At 36.4% G+C, this 20,391-nt stretch overlaps 1 protein-coding gene across 1 annotated transcript in view; it reads right to left on the reverse strand.

Annotated features, from left to right (window-relative positions):
- LOC145681779 (glycine receptor subunit alphaZ1-like) overlaps positions 1-20,391 on the reverse strand; it is an 85,554-nt gene that overhangs the window by 27,633 nt on the left and 37,530 nt on the right. The window contains exons 6-7 of the mRNA XM_081753390.1: positions 13,965-14,114; positions 9,889-10,087 (exon numbers count right to left, since the gene is read on the reverse strand). Of these exons, the coding sequence (XP_081609516.1) occupies positions 9,889-10,087; positions 13,965-14,114 (349 nt within the window). The remainder of the gene's footprint in view (positions 1-9,888; positions 10,088-13,964; positions 14,115-20,391) is intronic.

Below are 20,391 nucleotides of genomic sequence, written 5' to 3' on the forward strand. Positions count from 1 at the left end.
AAACTATCAGGGTACAAACAAAACTTTTTTAGGTACAAACGATTTCTTTCGAATGGTGTATTTCAATTTTTTTGTGCTGTGATACGGGAGGGGACTACCTTGGCGCCAAGATATCCCCGCCCCCAGATGACCTCTCAAGTAACCCTATAAGGAAAATGGTACAAACGAAAATATCTTCGATGCAAACGGTACAAACGTAGTACAAACGAATGACCTAGTCATTGTTTCAATTTTCTAAATTCGGGGGGGCTATCTTGTCAGGCATCAAATATCAGCTTTCCATGTCAACCAGAAGTACTTTTTATATCAGTGAGTGAGTGATTTCATGTAGTTTTATTTATAGTTCGGATTAGGATGTTAGAGTGTACATAAAGTAAATAATTGGAAAGCTTAATTGACTGCAGGAAATCACTTATCACTATGTATCGCCGTTTCTACTCTACAGTAATCAACGTTAAAATCGGAAGTGGTTGATTTCTGTTACTTCGTAGAGTACTAAATTGATTCCACGGAATCGCTTTTCCCTATTTCATACTGCTTTTCCTCTATACCGTATATTGATATTGAAACCGAAAGTTGTAATGAATTTCTATCACTTGCGATTTTAGTACAGAGTTACGGATTGTGACTAAATGTTGGATGTATTTTTTGGGATGTTTATCTTTCAGTTTAACGTCTCACAAATACACTCATTAGGCTAAGGGAGACGAATGATTACGGAAAGTGAGTGATGATGGAAAAATTGATGGAATGAGAATGCGGGAAGAAACGGGAGTAGTCCGAGAAAACCCACAGCCACGATATTGTTCACCACAAACTTATTTGGCACAGCATCGATAAAGAGACCCCGTTCACAAGAGGTAAGCGCTCTACCGCCTTTTTCTTTGTCTTAAAAGCTTGTCTCAACCAGGATATTGCATGTCTGCATGGTCATCTCACGTACATTCTACGTACTCCAAACAAGACAGGGACACGAACACAGAAACATCGACGACAGTTAAAATTCTAACCTTGCTCCTTTAGGGGGGCTGGAACTCCCCATGGATTTCACCTCAGGATCGTCAAACTCCTCAGACCGCTCAGCTGCACCCGCCAGCTACCACTGAGCCACAGCGGCCCCTTGGAATGTTTAATAAATTGCACAAAACTGCTTCTTTTTATTTATTATCGTTTTTGCTTTATAGTAAGGTTGCCAACTTTTATAAATTACCGCCACCTGTTCACAATCCTTAAAACAGATTAAGAATAATTGTATTTTAAACTTTGAAATATGTATTTGAGACTGATAAAAAATCCACTCTTCCGGTAAGTTTCCGACCAGTTGGCAATCCTACTTGATACTGATGAAAGTTAAAACTGGAAATTGTTTCAATGGTTCTGATTTGAATATCACATTCATCCACGAACTCGGTTCTTAAATAGGGGGCGCGTTGGCTTAGTGGTAGAGCGTTCACCTCCGGTGCTTGGGGTCCTGGTTCGATCGCAGCTCGCGCCGTGTGGACTTTGTGGTGGACAAACACCGTGCTCGTGGGGTTTCTCGGGGTTCTTCCGTTTCTTCCCACTTTCTTCATTCCACCATTTCATTCGTTTCTCATAATCACTGTCTTCGTTAGCCTAATCGGCATAATCGTGGGACGTAAAAGTTAAGGATTTTATTTCGATTCCTAAATTTTGACTGTTTACATCCCGATGAAAACTAATGTTTATTCACCAAGTAATAGTTTTTTAGTCTTCCGGACTAATAACCATACATACATAAATGGTAAATATATTTAAAGCAGGTTTGGCAAACTGGTGTAGCGTGTTCTGTTATAGCTACGTCATGGGCCACTGGCCATGGTAGACCAGGACAAGCTTTTAATCGAGACGAAAGAATTTCTTTTTATTGTTGCCACAAATATATGTTCGCTGAATTATATGCCTTCTATATGGCAATAATGAAACACTAAAAACTAAAATAACCTTAGATTTGAATAAGTATTCTAGAGTCTTAAATGAAAGCTGATATATATTTTCGAAAACTTCATAACAACTAATTGTGTTTAGCAAAATATTCAACAAAGATACATAAATAATATATAACTTAACCATTTATTAATAGTCTCGAGGTTCCGTAACAAAATCTCAAAGAATCGTGCAATTTATGATACAAGGGTCAAATTTTACACACGGTTTATAGACATCATAAGAAACAATTTTAGGGATGGAGCCAAAAAATATCATGTGATTTCATCGAGATAGCCGCCATATTAAAAATGTCCGCTCAGTACATATAAAATAACATTTAATTTTATTGTTTAACATGTTAATGCATTTTAATTTTTAAATTATAATCTATTTTTCACTTTTATGCTCTTGATAAATGTCATTTGACACTTGGCCTGGTAAAATGTTGAATTGAAATGTTTAATTTTGATTTATTTATTTACTTTTATTAGTTGTTTTACAGTTATTTTGCCTGCTATTTCTGTCATCTTTCAGTGTAACTCAAATTTTGTTTTCGATTTATTTCAGAACTGAACTGAAGCTAAAATGAAACGAAATTTCAAACTAATAGACAATACTGAGGTTTCCAAACCACGTGATGAAATCACAAACTGGGATCATCAAATGAATCTGCTGGGTATTCAACTATAGCGGAAAATTTAGTAAAATTTGAAGAAATAGAGTCACTATCTTCTGGGTTTAAAATAAGAAGGCTGGATGAAGGACAAGGTAATAAGCAAACATTTATGGATAGAAAGGCAAAATATCATAAAATGTTTGTTTCCCCTGCTCTTTGAAATTCCCTGGATCAAAGGACTCAAAGGACCAGATCAAAGGACTCACTTTCAGTCAGTCAAGGCGGGTGTACATTGTGCTTCTTTTGTGACGAACCAGTGGCTGAAAAATCACAGTCATTTCGAAAATCACGAACATTTAAAATTGATAAACGTGTGAGATCATGTGCTTTTACTCTTCAAGACCACAAATTAATTGCAAAGCTAAGTGCTGGTGATATATTTGCTCAAGATGCAGTGTATCATGCAACATGTCTTGTGGCCCTATATAATCGTGAAAGAGATTTAAAATTAAGATCAGAAGAAGAATACGCTCATACATATGAAAAAAGAACGCATTAGCAGAACTTTTAGTGTACTTTAAAAATATTCTTGATGACGACGAAATTTCCTATGTGCTGCAGTTGAGCCATCTCAAGAAACTCTATTGTCAGAGAATTGAGCAACTGGGTGGTGACCCAAGTACAGTGCATTCAACGCGGCTAAAAGAGAAAATACTTAGTCATTTTCCAGAACTTGAACCCCATGGCGCTGGTCGAGAAGTTTTCCTTGTGAGAAACAGTGATATAGGAGAGAGCCTCAAGAAAGCCTGTTCTCATGATTCTGAGTTAGATGTCATTGTTTTATCTCATGCTGCAAACATAGTAAGACGAGATATTTTTAAACATCCCCAGTTTCAATTTAAAGGGTCATTTGAGGGTAAGTGCCAACAAAACAGTGTACCAACAACATTGTTAACTCTTATTGGAATGATATTATATGGTCCTAACATTGAAAACAAAGCGGATTATATGTCCCAAGTTTGTCTCTCTCTTTCACAGCTTTTATCCTTTAATTGTTTTAAAAAACGTAGAAAAGTTTCACAGTATTTAGTCTATTATCCAAATAGCGAAACGCCGCTACCCCTTTTCGTTGGATGTATGATTCACTCATATACAAGATCAAAACAAATAGTTGATGTGTTGTTTGAATTAGGACTTAGAGTATCTTATGACAGAATTCTCTGCCTCTCAGCGGAATTGGGTAATTCTACTATAATTCATTTCATGAAAGTAGAGGCAGTAGCTCCGTTGCATTTGAAGAAAAATGTTTTTATTACAGCTGCAATTGATAATATCGATCATAATCCTTCATCTACATCATCTACTACTTCATTTCATGGAACAGGAATATCACTGTTTCAGCATCCAGATATTGAAAATTTGGGTGAAGAACAAGTTGAAGAGCGTGTAGTGCACAACGGAAAAAAGTTGATGAAACTCCCAGAGAGTTACACTCTAGTCATGCCTATATTTTCCCCAAAGATGAAAAACTCTCCACCTAAAATTGAGACGATAACACCATTAGAAATTGGGAATGCTGAAAATGATAAAGAAAGTGAATGGTGTGAACACGTTTACCGTACTACCGAAAAAGAAGATTCACATCTGACTTTAGATTGCACATGGGCATCATATCATGCTTCTAAAAAAGAAATGAAAGTCAACAATCTCCGACTCAAAATGCTCTTTTGCCTCTTTTTTCTGAGTATTCTAACTCAGTAGTAACAATAAAACATTGCATTGATGTTATTAGAAAATCTGTGTCTCACCTCAATCCCAATCAAGTTCCAGTCATCGCTTGTGATCAACCGTTATTCAGGATTCTAAATGAAATTCAATGGACCTGGCCAAATTCTTATGGAGAAGATACATTTGTAGCAATGTTAGGAGGTCTTCACATAAAGGTGGCCCTTCTTAAATGTCTTGGAGACATTATCAAAGGAAGTGGCTGGACAACTGCTCTAGAACAAGCTAGAGTTTCAACTCCCTGAAGGTGGTACACATAAAGAAGACGCTTCGTGCCTATCAAGTAACAGCATGCACACTTTTCAAACTGAAGAGCGACACTTACAAGCAATATCTTGAATCGAGAGTGGACAGCAATGAGCTATTATCTTGTAATGAGTGGTCAGAAATTAGATGCAAGGAAAGTCCCCAGTTTTTCTTCTGGAACTTTATAATGAAAGTCATCCTTGACATATTAACATGGGATCGATCTGTCCATGAAAGAGATTCTCAGTGCTATGTGAGTTCTTTATCAAACATTGTGTGGTTGTTCTTTGCTTTGGATCATACTAACTACGCCAGAGCTGTTTCAGTTCATCTCAGAGATATGAGAAGACCTAAAGAAACTCACCCTACTATTCTTCAAGAATTCTCCAAGGGAAAGTTCACAGTAAATAAAAGTTCGAGACCTTTTTCTTTCATGCTTCTTGACGAAGCACATGAACATAATAATGCGCTTATTAAGGGCGAAGGAGGAGCTGTAGGAATTACAGAGAATCCAGAAGCACTTCGTAGATGGATGGTCTCAGGGCCAGAAATATCAAAGGTAGTGGAGGAATTCTTAAAAATTATCAGCCTGTCAAGTTCCTCAGATTCAACTATTCATCATGAACAAGTGTGATCAAATCAGATTCGATTTATCAAGGATGTTAGAAACGTGGCGGAAACAATGAAAGAAATGGGAGATCCTTTTCTGGACAGTATGCAAGATTTAGTTACTTTAAATTCACGTGTGGTTGCTGACAAAAATGTTACAAAATCATATAGAAACATGGAAGCACTTGGAAGAGAACAGAGCACACAATTCTTCATTGATCGTCTATTAAACTGTGAAGTTAATATGAATGAAACTCTGACAAAGAATAAATTCAGTTCTCTAATTAGGTCGAAATGTACAACCACCCAACAAATTGTAGCCGTCAAACAAGACCGCAATCTTTTCCTTAGAATGTATTTGGTCTAGGAATTAATTCGTGCGGGTGGACAAGAGATGGCACAACGAACGGAGCGTCCCACAGTTCCGTGTATCCACACATGTGTTGCAAATCCCTGTTATCTCGTATCGTTCGTAGTATAGGGCAGTGGATTAAAGCGTCAACAACACCAGTTTGTAGTTAAGTGAACATGGCGCAATTTGTGCCTGATAAAGTGTTTTTGCGGGGTGTCCTGCTGCATTACTTTAACATGCAGAAAAGTGCGACTGAAAGTCATCGTATTTTGGTGGAAGTGTATGGTGACCATGCTCTAGCTGAGCGAACGTGTCAGAAGTGGTTTGCACGGTTTAGAAGTGGTGATTTCGGCTTGGCAGACCAAGAGCGAGCTGGACAGCTAAAAAAATTTCAAGACGAAGAATTGACAGCATTGCTCGAGCAGGATTCGTGTCAAACGCAGGAACAACTTGCAGCAGCATTAGGCGTTGATCAAACAACAGTCTTCAAACGCTTGAAAGCCATGGGAATGATTCAAATGATGTCACATTGGGTTCCACATGAATTGAAAGACAGAGACGTTGAAAGATGAAAAACCATTTGCGAATTGCTTCTTCAACGACAGAGCAGAAAGGGGTTTCTGCATCGAATTATTACGGGTGATGAGAAGTGGATCCATTACGAGAACCCTAAACGAAAAAAGGCCTGGGTGAAACCAGGTGAACCAGGTCCATCACAACCAAAACGAGATATTCACTGTGCAAAGGTTATGCTGTGCATATGGTGGGATATGAAAGGTGTGGTATACTATGAGCTGCTGCAACCGGGTGAAACTATGAATGGAGAACGTTATCGATGACAATTAATGCGTTTGAAGCAAGCTCTGGCCAGAACACGACCAGAATGGGAGAACAGACATGATAAACTTATTGTTCAACATGATAACGCTCGCCCACATGTCGCAAAACCGGTCAAAACCTATTTAGAAAATTTCGGATGGGAAGTTTTACCCCACCCGCCGTATTCACCAGACGTTGCTCCTTCGGACTACTACTTGTTCGAGTGCATGAACAACGATTTGATTGGACAGCGGTTTACTTCTTCAGAAGATATCGAAACATGGGTCTCTGACTGGATCGCTTCCAAGGATGAGGACTTCTTTCGCCACGGAATCCGTACATTGCCTGACAGATGGGCGAAAGTGGTGGCTAGCGATGGACAATATTTTTCTTAAGGTATTTATGTATTTTGTGTTTGTACTACAGCTTCAATGTGTGCGTACCAACCGCACGAATTTATTCCTAGACCAAATACATAGGATGTCAAGTTCGAGAGGCGACCTTTATCAGTTTTTCAGTCATGAGCATCAATCATTTCCTCTGTCACTGGCAGAGTGCAATGGAAGCTTTCGATATGAAGGTAAATCAGACATAGTACCCTGCCTGGAAAAACTTATTTCTTGCAGGGAAGAAGATAGTGATGAACCTCATCAAGGTGGACCTGATGTTGAAATGGTTATTCTTGATGGTGCAGTCATTGTACACTTTCTAACACCCGAAACTACAGATTCGTTTGCTGACTATGCCGAAAAGTTCATAAACATGATTCGAAATCGATTTAAAGGACAAGTGAAACGTGTTGACGTAGTGTTTGATACCTATAAACCAGATAGCTTGAAGAGTTGTGTTCGTGAAAAGAGAGGAACAGGCATTCGAAGAAAAGTTGAAGCGAATAAAAATGTCCCTAAAAACTGGAAGGACTTTCTTAAAGTTGATGAAAACAAAACAATTATTTCTTTTATTGGCAAAATTTGTAAGTTCAGCAGAATATCCAGGAAAAGTTGTTGTCACTCAAGGAAACAGTGCTGTTAGTTCACAACCTGCGGATTTAAGTCGAATAGTACCATGTTCTCAAGATGAAGCAGACACAAGGATATTTTTACATGCAGCAGATTTTATAATAGAAGGGTATCGAAATATACAAGTTTGTACGTTGACTCAGATGTGGTTGTGTTGGCAGTCAACCATGCAGCTAAGTTGGAATGTGATTGTTTGTGGGTATTGTATGGAGCAGGAGAACATATGCGTTACATCAATGCTACAGCAATATTAAAGGCACTGGGAAGTGAGAAAAACTCTGCAATACTTGCTTTTCATGCTTTGACGGGAAGTGACACTACATTTAAATTTGCGGCTAAAGGTAAAATATTAGCTTAGACAGCCTGGAAAGCTTATGATCCTTATGAGGCTACGTCGACATTTCAAGTATTATCAAGTGCTGCAGATATAGAAGCCGTGAAGACAGTGTTTCCAATTGTTGAAAAATTTGTTGTATCGCTATATGACCGTTGCAGCATAGATAATGACATAAATGTAGTAAGGCAAAAGATGTTTACACGAAAGAATCGTGAGCTTGAGATTATACCTCCAACTCAAGATGCTTTGCTACAGCATTTACTTCGAACAGCTTATCAAGCAGGGCAGATTTGGGGAAGATCACTTGAAAAAGAACCTGAACTTCCATCTCCGAGTATTTACGGATGGACACAAACCGAGGAAGGAAAATGGATACCTCGTTGGATAACAACTCCACTAGTCAGTGAGTCCTCAAGAGAGATATTGAAATGTAATTGTTCCAAAGTGTGTTCTGGAAAGTGTAGCTGTTTCAAAGCTGACTTACCATGTACAGCTCTTTGTAGATGTGAAGGATGTGAACGCTGAATATAGGTACACTAAGAAAGACTGTTAATTCCAATTTTACTCTCCTTCATGTTTTAACATGAAGTAAAATTCTCAATTTTGTTGCTATAAAATATGTTTTATTATACAGTTTTGGTATTGCAGAAATCTTATATTCAAACTTCAATTTCCACAAGCTTGACGTGTAAAGTTAGAAAGATAAACTTAAAATACTTAATAGTGCTATGAATGCCATTCTCTTAAATCAAGAACAGACCGTCTGATAATATTTCTAAGCGTATATTTACAATTAGTGACCTCAAGAACATATATTTTGATACCCATCACTCTATAGTTATGGCATTATTTTAAATTTGGTCACATTGGACGCCATTTTGAAAAATAGCAAACTAAATAAACTAAAATATACAAATGAGTAAATTGTTCATTATTTGGTCAATAGTAATTAAAATAATATTGTCACTTGCACATAAAGAGAAAAACATAAACTATTTCCAAGAAAAACGCCTTTACGAGATTAATTTTTCAATATGGCCGCCATTATGACAAGAGCGCAAATTTCGATTGGCTCCACCCCTAATATTATTGTTTACACATCAATTATTGTGTACTGTAAATTTCATACTTGTATCATAAAGTGCACGATCATATGACCGATCCTCCAGACTATTAAATACTCCCGGTAATTTAACAGTTACGATAATAGCAAAAACGTGAAGTTATGTACACTCAAACAGTTGAGTATTTTAGTCAAATGATACAAGAAGAATAGAAACTGGCCTGGGGTGTAATATCCTACACGTGGTGTATATTTGTACATATCAGCACGTTGCATCTTATTTATAAACAAATCCACATGCTCTCTTATTACTAGTACTACAAGGAAGCAGACGACAGTGATATTCATCATCATCAGATCATGTAGAAAAAAGAACACTAGCACCACAGCTGTTTAGAAAAACGTATAAAGCAATCTATAAGACCTACATCGGTATACGTTTCGGCTGGACTTCTCTGCTTCCTTAGCTTGCCTGGAGCTCTGAAAGTTCCAACCTAACCCAAGCCTCTTAGTTTGCGTTGAGTTCTGAGGTCTCCTGCCCACTTAGCTTTCCTGGAGCTCTAATTGATCCTAACCGCAACCACCTAGCTTACCGGAGCTCTGTGGTTTCCTTACTCCCTTAGCTTGCTTGGAGCTATGCGGGATATCAACCTATCTTTGCTTGCCTGCAGCACTTAAAATTCCTAAACCACTGCCAACTAGCTCATCTAAGGCTCTGTAGTATCTTTCGCATGGCTGTTAAGGCCTTGAGACAAATATTTACCCAAACTAGATAAAAAAAAAAAAACTTTCTATTGCTCTTCAGACCACACTTATAGTGACTTTGTAAGCTATATTTATATGCAACAAAAATGTTATAATAAAAAGATTGTTGCACAAAACCAAATCCCGTGTGCTAAATTGCATTACCTTATTAAGGAAATTTTACAATATATACCCATGTATCGGAAGCAAAAGTTATCAATATTTTATTCGCATAGTTTGCAAGTCTACCGTATTTCCACACTATCAAACGAAACTCCCTTGTAAACTTAATAGAATCTACTGTACTTATTTACATGCACGTTTCAAACATCATTTTAGTAAACTATATACCTCTTGGCCTCAAACATGGTAACTATTGTTAGCAGGCTGGTGACAATGAGAACCACTCTCCCTGGCACAACGTCTGGATTGATCAGAAAGCTTCCCCAGGAGATTACTACAAAGAGAGATGACGTCAGGTATTCCTCCAACAAGTGGCTTACAGTCTGTCGTCGCATTTTAACATATGCTGTCAGGATGGAGAATTTCACTGGAATGATGAAGAAAATACATTAGGTTATAATTTAATTCGAGACATCATTAAATGAATCGAGATATACAAAAAGAGTAAACGCAATAGTGGTCTAACTTTTTTTATTGGCTTTAAAGAAGAAATAAAAAGTTTAAATAAAAGAAAAGCAAATCGTTTTCCTTCAAATGTGAGCAGTCACATATTCATTGTACAGTGAAACATGTCTTTAGCGGAATCGAGTGGGACTCGCAAAAATTTCCGTTAACGTCAGGTTTCCTTTCATTAAAAAAATACAATTCAATTCCATGTCCTTCGATTATGGAAGGTAGTTCAGCAATCAATTCGTCAAATGTTTCACTGTTTACATCACACAATTCACCACAAGGAAAGTTACAAACTATCTGATGGCTTTTGCGGAAAGTTTCTGACCAAACATCATGAATTCAGTTTTACCCAGTTTTTCAGCTACCGTTTTAGCGCATTTGTATAATATAGGGCTCGATATGCGGTTAATTTTCTTACTGACACTAACCAATTACTCCCACACTATTTCATCAGTGTCTTGGTTTTCAGTTTTCTTAAGTTCTTTCTATATATTTTTCCGTTACTGGAGATTACCCACCGCTTCAAAATTTCCAGTTTTTCTTTAGAATCTCATACACCTGAGTTTTATCAACGTTGAAAACCGTCGATTTGCCCTACACTCAATTCTCTTGAGGATTTACTTCTTCCTTAATTAGCTCTATAGAATTTCAGGAAATCCTCCTCTACAGTTTTGGTCTCAGTCTGTGACATTTGTAGTCAGAAAATGACCACTCTACATCAACAGATGTTACTAGACAATATTTATGGGGAAGAGCAAGTTAAATATCTGGCAAGTTGAAATCTAACCTTTGAAAGTATTTTCCAATTGCTTCAATTGTCTTGTAGTCGGAATTTCTGGCAAGATGATCCATCAATTTCTTTTCCACAGAGCACCCGAATTCACCAGGTACAGACTGGAGCTCGTGTTGAACTATATTATTTAGAGCTCAGCATTCACTGAGCAGCAGCCCTCTTGTATCTTCTTTCTCAATTGATGTGGACACGATATTATAATGAGTCTCTATTATTATCAGATATCTCTTAACGTCATGGCAATTGTAAACATCTTTGTTCTGCAGATCGGTTACTAATAATATTGGTCCTCCATAAACTAGGCATTCTTCTATCCTTCCATGCAAAGAGCCATTTTGTTGCATAGACATTTAAATTCATTAAAAGAAAACAGTTTATTGCATGTTATGAGCATGCATCTGAAATAAAAACTTAGAGAATATGTTGAATATGCTCTTAAGCACTAATATATGCTTTAAGGTTTGAAATATGCATTTATTTGCACTGTGAAAGTTCAAATTCGTGCTGTTTTATTGTTGTTAGAAATCTCTACTTAGTTTAACAAAGATGTATATAAGCATACAAAATATACATTTCCATAAAAATCCGATGTCTAACCATTACGTTATGATCACCTACCTAATATTTGGTATATCCACCTTTGGCTCGCATAATAGCATCAATGTGCTTTGGCGCGGATACAACGTGACGTTGATATAATATTGGAGGCATATCTGGACTATATCTCGACAAACAATTAACCTAACTTCTATACTACGCGGAGGGGTGATGAGCTCACATCTAACATTCAATGCCATCCCAAACGTGTTCGATCCTATTAAGTTCGAGTGAGTTTGGGGACCATTACAGCACTTAAATTGATCATTGCTTTTCGAACATTGACCTTGTGACAAGGAACGCTGTCTTGTTTAAAGATCGTTGGCGATCTTTATCACTTACTGTAAGATTTACGAGTACGTGTTGCTTAGATTGAGACTTGGGTTGGAAGAGTAGTTTAGATCACCTCTCCACGATAGTCAGCAAAAAATCGCCTTACATCATGATCACGTGTGAGTGTATCATATAGCTATACTATCCCTAGGTGCGTGATAAGACAATTTCCCAGCCCACTTTGTTTCTATCACTACGGCTTATTTCACACACATGTGTATCAAACATTATTAATATAAAGTGGGGCATTAAGGTCTTTCTACATCCAAAAGATTACTAATCATTGGAAAACATTTTCTTTATGAAGCTTATTTTGAAGTAATTAGAATTCAAATTTATGTTTTGTTTGTATTGTTTTATTTCGAAATGAAGGTAATAATGAATTCTAGACTGCTTGTTTTGACCACTGTCCCCTTAATAATTTTTTGCTAGCTCTGGATTTGCACTCAAATACAGCTACCTTATATGTCTACTGCTTTTTTTTTTTTTTTTTTTTAATCTTCGAGTCTTCTGTTTTTCCAACTGATCGGTCTGGCAACACAGGTGCTAACAGACATTGTTCTTCATTTGTGTTTCAGCCTGCGAAGTTTTCACACTTATGCTTTAAACTCTACAACGTACATTTATCTATGCTACTATCTACAGTTATATTTAACATAGTGTTATCAATTTATTATACGCTTCTTTATATATATATATATATATATATATATATATATATATATATATATATATATATATATATATATATATATATATATATATATATCAAATTGCTAAAATGGTATTGTCTTACCTGTGGCATTAAATGAAATATGTTGGAGAAACAGGCGTCCTTCTTCCACATCCTTGCTCAGCAATTAGGTGTTACTCTCACCACGTACGATATCACGTTTGAGATTTTATCGCAAGGACCCAACTTTTCGTTTCACAAACGGAAGAATGGACACATGGACTGACATTTCAGTTAGGTAAACTCCTGAGAAGATAGTCTCATTGATCTGCCACTGATATGTAATCTGGGTTTGCCAATAAAAATAAAACTGTGTTTTTAATCATGTCCCTATATACCTTATCTAACGACCTGCTTATGGAATGCACATACAAAGGTGTATCCTGTAATCTTTAGATGCTTATTTTTTGTCTCTTCTCTCAGCAAACACCTAAATATTAAGACTAACAATTTTATGAAAAGGCACCGTACATAAAGCATTGCATTCCCTCGTCTGTTCGATTTGGGTAATTTTTGGATATGTTGTGAGCTGAGGACCCCCTGGTCAATTCTTTATATGGGACCAACTCCCTATGACTGACCTTGTGATCTCCAGGTTTCCAAACATCACACTGTACAGACAGCAGTGCAGTTTCCCATCTGTCCAATTTGGGAGATTTTTAGATACATTGTAGCTGCCGACCTTCCGATAAATTGTTTATATGGGGTTAGCTTCCTATGACAACCCTGTGACCTACAGAGGTCACCAAATGTCATACTGGTTCAAACTTGACATACAAAAAATATTTGTGTTATACTGGGCTACGGCAAATGAGGATAGTCCACGTAACGGTGTGACATTTAGTGACCTCTGGAGGTCACAGGGTTGGTCATAGGGAGTTAGACCCATATAAACAATTGACTGGGGAGTCCTCAGCTACAAAATATCAAAAATATCCCAAATCGTACAGACGAGGAAATGCAATGCTTTTACTACGGTGTGACCTTGGCCCCATATAAACAATTGATCAGGGGGTCCTCAGCTACAAAATATGCAAATATCACCAAAAACAGACAGACGAGGAAATACAATGCTTTTTGTACGGTGTGACATTTGGTGACCTCTGGAGGTCACAGAGTTGGTCATAGGGAGTTGGCCGAATATAAACAATTGACCGGGGATCCTCAGCTCAACATACCTAAAAAACACCGAAACCAGACAAACGAGGAAATGCAATGGTGTTCTTTAATCTAACGCCACTCAAAGTGTTCAGAAGATACAGTGAAATATCATATATTGGCATTACACTAAATAATTTTGTAGAAACTACATACATTTCCTGCAACTCTACTTACCCGATGCAGCAGGTAATACTTGCGAGTTCTTATCCATACCAAGGGTCAATATGTACCTTGGAGTATTGATCTCATGTTTATTGTTTGAAAACACTGCTGATTCATTACCCTTTTCCCATTTCAGTTTTACCATGTCGATACTGTGAGGATCTGAAATTATTGATAAGTTACATCTGAGTAAAAGTTTTAGTCTTCTTGTAAATAATGAAATTACAGTATATACCATTAAAATATTAACGGTATTTATATAATAATGCTATACTCTTCTTACTAAACTTACAAGTAGTATCAGTATTACTGTTAGGATTAATTAAATTGGATTGGATTAGGGTGTACCGTGGACTTACAGCAGCGAGAATATAAGAGACGTTGACTCAAAGCCAAACGTGGGAACGAATTAGATGAGTTCCCGCTGGGAATCGAACTCCCGTGCTGGAAATAGAAGACGTATACGCTAACCAAATAGTCATAAGATAGCTTCTCAGTGTCAGCAGTATGTGTTATTATTAGGAAAAGATATGTCACTTTTAAAAGATGATAAACTAACCACAGATATATCATATTCAGGACCGGATTTAGGGCGGTACACCGGAGCACGTACACCGCCCCTCCGTTCTGAATATGTACTATCTAAAGTGAGAAGCTGTCAGTAAAAATATGAATTCTTTTCTAAAATATCCTGTCGTGTTTCCGTTTCGGGCTCCAAAGAAAGCGGAGTTTTGCAAAAGAATAGGTTAAGTCAGTTCCTCATACCCACCATAGATGCCTAAAAGCATTTAAAAAATTTAAATTTGATTCAAATGTAGTGGTAGTTATTGTGCACTCCCCCTCGGATCCGGCCCTGATCATATTATTTTAATTTTACATATATGTGAGCTGTTTGAGTGTCACAGTGGACGAACTACACTCTTGTGTTATGAAAAAGTAGCCTTTATGAAAACAATGATTACATCACACAATATGCTGCAATTGAAACATGACCTTCAGGTGACCGTTGAGTCAGGTCCTACAATTAGCTCGCTGTGCTATTAAGATTCGGTCTGGACTATCCATAACTCAAATACTTTAATGCTTAAACTTTAAAAAATGGCAGAAATGCAGTTGGTTGACTCTGGATTTGCACAGCTCAACTAATCACAAGCATTGACTAACGATGCAAAGAAGACTTGCTCTTTGTGTTGTGTCTATTTATTTCATATCTACGTTCAATTATACACTCAATCATACTAAACTCTAACTAATCCTATGACCTCTGGAACTCGGAGTATCTCGAAATGCCTCGTTCACATAAGCTCTCCATTGAATTCTGTCCTTAGCCAACTAGATATACTTTCAATTGTACCGTGTCCTGCGAAAACAAACTAAGCGCCACTTTCATACTTTTAAGACAATTACGTATAAAGGTTGATGTCCAGCATTAATGTAGCCGTAATCAAAAGTGGAACTATGTTTTCTTTTGTTTTTTTTTTGGAAATTTGTTGGTTTTCCTCTCTTTTCGATTGTGCAAAACATTTTAATGCTTATCAGGAACCAATCGTCGCATTTACGTGGATTTTCAAAAGTTCGGCGCTTAGTTCACTTTTGCATAACACGGTACAATTTTGTATTACTATTTCTGCGAGATTGATCTTAATATTGTCCTCCCATCTGCGCCTAGGTCTTCCTAATGGACATTTTCTGATTAGATTTCCACTAAAAGCTTTAAAAGTTTTTCTATTTTCTTCAAATTCTGCTAAATACCGTGCCCATCTGAGCCGCCTAGACTTGATGACCCTAACAATGCTTGGTAAACAGTATAAATCATGCAGTCTCTCGTAATGAAGTTTCCTCTATTACCCACTCCCTTTCCTCTTGGGTCCGAATATTCGTCTCAGGATTTTATTTTTAAATACATTCAATCTGCGTTATTTCCTCAGAGTATGAGACCATGTTCCGCAACAATACATTACAAGAGGCATGATTTTCGTTTAAGCTTCAAATTCCTCGACAGAATTCGCGATGACAAAAGATTTTGAACTGAATAATAACACGAATTCCCTGCTTTTAGTAGACATTTAATTTCTTCATGGATAAGATTTTGGTCTGTTAATATTGATCCTAGATATTTGAAAGTACCCCTTTCGTTGAAAGTATTATTTGATATTTTAACGCATCCATGATTTGCAATATTACGATCCCGGCGAAGTTCCACGTATTTAGTTTTTCTGCCTTTACTTATAAATAGGAATGCTCGCGAGATGAGACGAGACGAGAAATGGAAAAGTCTCGTCTCGTCTCGCAGCCTTAAATGTTGGTCTCGTCTCGCGTCTCGTCTCGTCTCGCAAATGTGAAGTCTTGTGTCGCGTCGCGCATAAAATTTTGAGTCTTATCTCGCGTCTCGCATATATTCTCGGTCAAAATTTTGCAATGTGTTATTCTATGGCTGTTAATGAATGATGATGTGATATTCTGTCCGAAGGCAGGTATTTGACCTAAAAGTCCCTTGGCAAGGTGAATCCATGGTGGTTTGCCATTGCTTTCCATGGGATGAATGTTCATAACATCCTAAGGAGACGGAACCTAGAGTTCAACATGGTATCCGAACTTGTGTCCCCTCCGCTTGAAATTAAAAGAAACGTTGTGCTGGAATTTGATTCCTGGACCATTAATTTTCGTCAAATTAATAGCATAATTTACAGCAAAACCAGCATAAATTGTTGCTGGATCCAACACTGTTTTCCAGCTTAGAGTTCTCCAGCAATATTTGGCTCTTCTAAAATATCGTCGCCACTATCAACATTTACACGTTTTGGTCGTTTCCTTGAAGGGTCATTTTCCATTATAAAGATGTTTTTGTACCACCAAAAGCGCTTGTAGACAACAAAAGAACTCCTCACAATACAATACGACCCAATTCTTTCGGTTCGTTCGCGCTTGTACAATGTTGCATTATCTCATTTTATCAACTTTCGCTTTCAACTTATATAGTGTAGCCAGATTTAGAAAATAAAATTACTGACAGATATAAGGCCATTCCTACCATCTCGCACCAAACCTATAGGGCCATCCTACCAAACCAGTGTTTGAATTAAACTTCCGAACTAGAGGAGGATGTTTTTGATAAATATATAGAAAGAAAATACTATGTAAAAAATATCATGTTATTTCTGCGAGCCGGGCCGGGGATAAACTTTGACGAGAGGGGATTTCCCCGCCATCTCCCAACATTAATCGCTAGGGGTGACATCCAGAAGTCCTAAACGGCAGAAGTCCTAAACGGCAGAAGTCCTAAAAATATAGGCACTAGTTCTAAATTTTAGGACTTCTACAGTTTAGGACTTCTGCCGTTTAGGACTTCTGCAGTTTAGGACTTCTGCCGTTTAGGACTTCTGGCGCAATATGATTTTTAGGACTTCTGGCGTCCAGGACTTCTGCCTTTTAGGACTTGTGCCGTTTAGGACTTGTGCCTTTTTCATTCACTTGCTTTAATTCTGAAATTCGCCACCACCACACGAAATTGGGACGATGCAGCAACTAGTTGGAAATAATGTTACGAACGTAGCTAATTCCAACAGTAATAGCTATATTTGTATTACTAAGATTATTATTATCACTATCTGTTCTGCACTTATATACGAGTTACATAATACAACCTATTTCATTCTAAGAATTAATTACATAATTAGTTAAGAAATTAGTTTCTTTCGAATGGAGATACGAGAATCCCAAGACAAATTCCTAAAACGAAAATAAATAAATAAAAAATTAAAAAATGTTTAAAAAGCATATTTTACCAGACTTCTGAAACCAAGGAAACATTCAGAATTGCAATGTATATTATGTGGAGCCTATTTTATTAAGAGTAGGACAAAAATACACCAAAGTTTACTTAATAATTAGGACAAAAGCTCACTAGACATTTCACGAGTGAACATTAAATACCAATTGTATACATAAAGAACGCAGTAAATTTAAAATTGAACAAAGAACATTTATTATGCAATACAGTGGGTGACATTCATAAGTCCTAAACGGCATATGTCCTAAAAATATAGGCACTAGACCTAAATTTTAGTCCTGTGCCATTTTTGCAGAAATTACTACAGTCATTTAGGTGTGTGGCCTGCAAATTTTTCTAGGGGAGCAGGCTTTTTATGTATTAAAAGCAAATCAAAAGTTTATTTCCAGATTACGAAAGCTTCAATAAGACAATAAATTTATATATATTACACCTGTACATAAATTCATAATATTATTATATTTCCAGTTAGTTCCTTTTTGAAACCTGGACCTTGACAGAGCGTAAATTTCAAACCACACCTTGCGGGAAATGTATGAATAAGTTAGTTATAAGAAATCGGAAACTGTTCATGGAAGTCCATTTGTTTGACTGTATTTATCTTCTGTACTCTTATATAAAAGAGTAAAGATGAGTGATTTTTTGGGCATACTACTACAAGTAGAGTCGTTAAATTTTAATTATAAAATATAATTTTCTTATGAAATCAGGACATAAGAAAGAATTTTTGGAAATAAGTATCGTAAAAAGGGTGGGGCAAGATATTTTTAAAGGGTAGTGTATCTCGCAAGTTTCTGAAGCTAGTAAAATGAAACTTGGCATATAAACTTTCCTGTTTAAAAAAACTGAAAATAGAACACATAAAAGGGAAAGAGCAAAGGGAGCACTTTTTTAATGTTCGAATTCCCCATTACTTACTCAGAAAATATGTAAATAAATTAAGGAAGGATTATTTAAGTTAGATGCGTGAAACTCGGTAATTGAACTTTTAACTAAAAGTAATAAAATACTATATGTTTCAGCGTCTTGAAAATTACACTTCTAAGGGGAAGGAGGGTCAATTTCTATAATATTAAAATATCCCACTGCTTATGGAATTTGGGCAGAAAACTCTCTTCCTTTAGGCCTCGGTTCATCCAGTTAAGCAAACGAGAGTACAAAGTGGCTGGTTAATTAGGTTCTTTTAATTATTTTAATATGTTGACGTAGTTTAATTCTTTTAAAACTGTATTCTTTCACATTCTATTATAAACATACATCATTTGCTGTAATTATTAAACACGTTTAATAAATATAAAACAGACTAACCCCCGGTCCCGGCCAGGAATGTGTTTTTGGTGTTAAGCCATCATTTGCCGTTCGTAATATAACCTTTGATTTTAACTTCACGTACTATCAAGACTCAAGTCTCAGAAATGTAGCATATATGAAATATATTACTACTACTTCTACTACTACTATTACTACTACTACTACTACTACTACTACTACTACTATTACAAAATAATAATAATAATAATAATAATAATAATAATAATAATAATAATAATATGTACTTCTGAAATACGTATGTATCTATGTGTTATTAATTCTTTCATAATCTTGAAAGAAACTTTTTATTTGTTTTTAGTTTGTAAAAATCAAGGCCCTCTAGAATAACTTGCTGGCTACTCCCTGAATGACTATGTATTGGTTTCTGTACACGTATTGTGTTATCACTTGCTAGTCTAGTGTTATTTGTAGAACAAGACAATGGTTCTTGTCTTGGAATATTACTAGTTTGGTGTGGTAGTACAGTGATAGAGTGTGACCTATAATTTAATTTCCCTGTAGGGTATGCTATCTGCAATGCAATAAACTGTATATGCTTCTTCTTCCTAACAAAGCTGGGCGATAAGCCCCTGCAATTCCATCACAAATAAGGACGAAATTATTTTATAAACTACTTGGTGAACCTTTGTTAATATAACGCTATTAGTTCTTACAACCTTTTGTTAATCTTATTTAACAATTGCAAAATGGAATAAGAGAGAAAATATATAATGATGATGATTGTTTATTTACATAAGGTATACATACAACAAAAGGGAATCTGTTGGTCACTGCTGCGTATCTGCTAAACCAGGGTCAAACTCTGTGTGTCACAAAAGTTTGTTTAACAGAGTTTAAAATGATATATATTTTGTTTATATTTATTTTGTTTGACTTACAAAGATTATCATGTTAGCAAAATGATTTGAAATAATACGCCAGGCATAAGATAAGCCTTGGGCTTTATCGCTTAGAACTGTTTTAAGAGTGAATCTATCATTTATGCATTAAATTTCATTACTGGCTACTTACACGTTTCAGCCTCGTATTGGAAGTCACCTTCTCGTGTTCTTTTCATATCCCACGATAACTGTTTTAGTTGCACACTAACTATAGGCACTACAATTTTGTCAACATAGAATATATCATGGAAAGAGCAAGAAAGGACAATAGGCTTCATTTATTTATTTATTTATTATTTCAGAACGATAGAATATGTATTTATACAAATAACTTGTAAGAACTAAGGTTCTGTAATTTGAAACAGTATATCTAAAACTTTGACTAACAGATTGACAGTATTCTTCTTACGGACGCGATGGTAGCGCCACAAGAGAT

The sequence above is a fragment of the Thermobia domestica genome, chromosome 3, assembly GCF_964235325.1.
Source record: "Thermobia domestica chromosome 3, izTheDome1.hap1.1, whole genome shotgun sequence".
NCBI lineage: Eukaryota > Metazoa > Arthropoda > Insecta > Zygentoma > Lepismatidae > Thermobia > Thermobia domestica.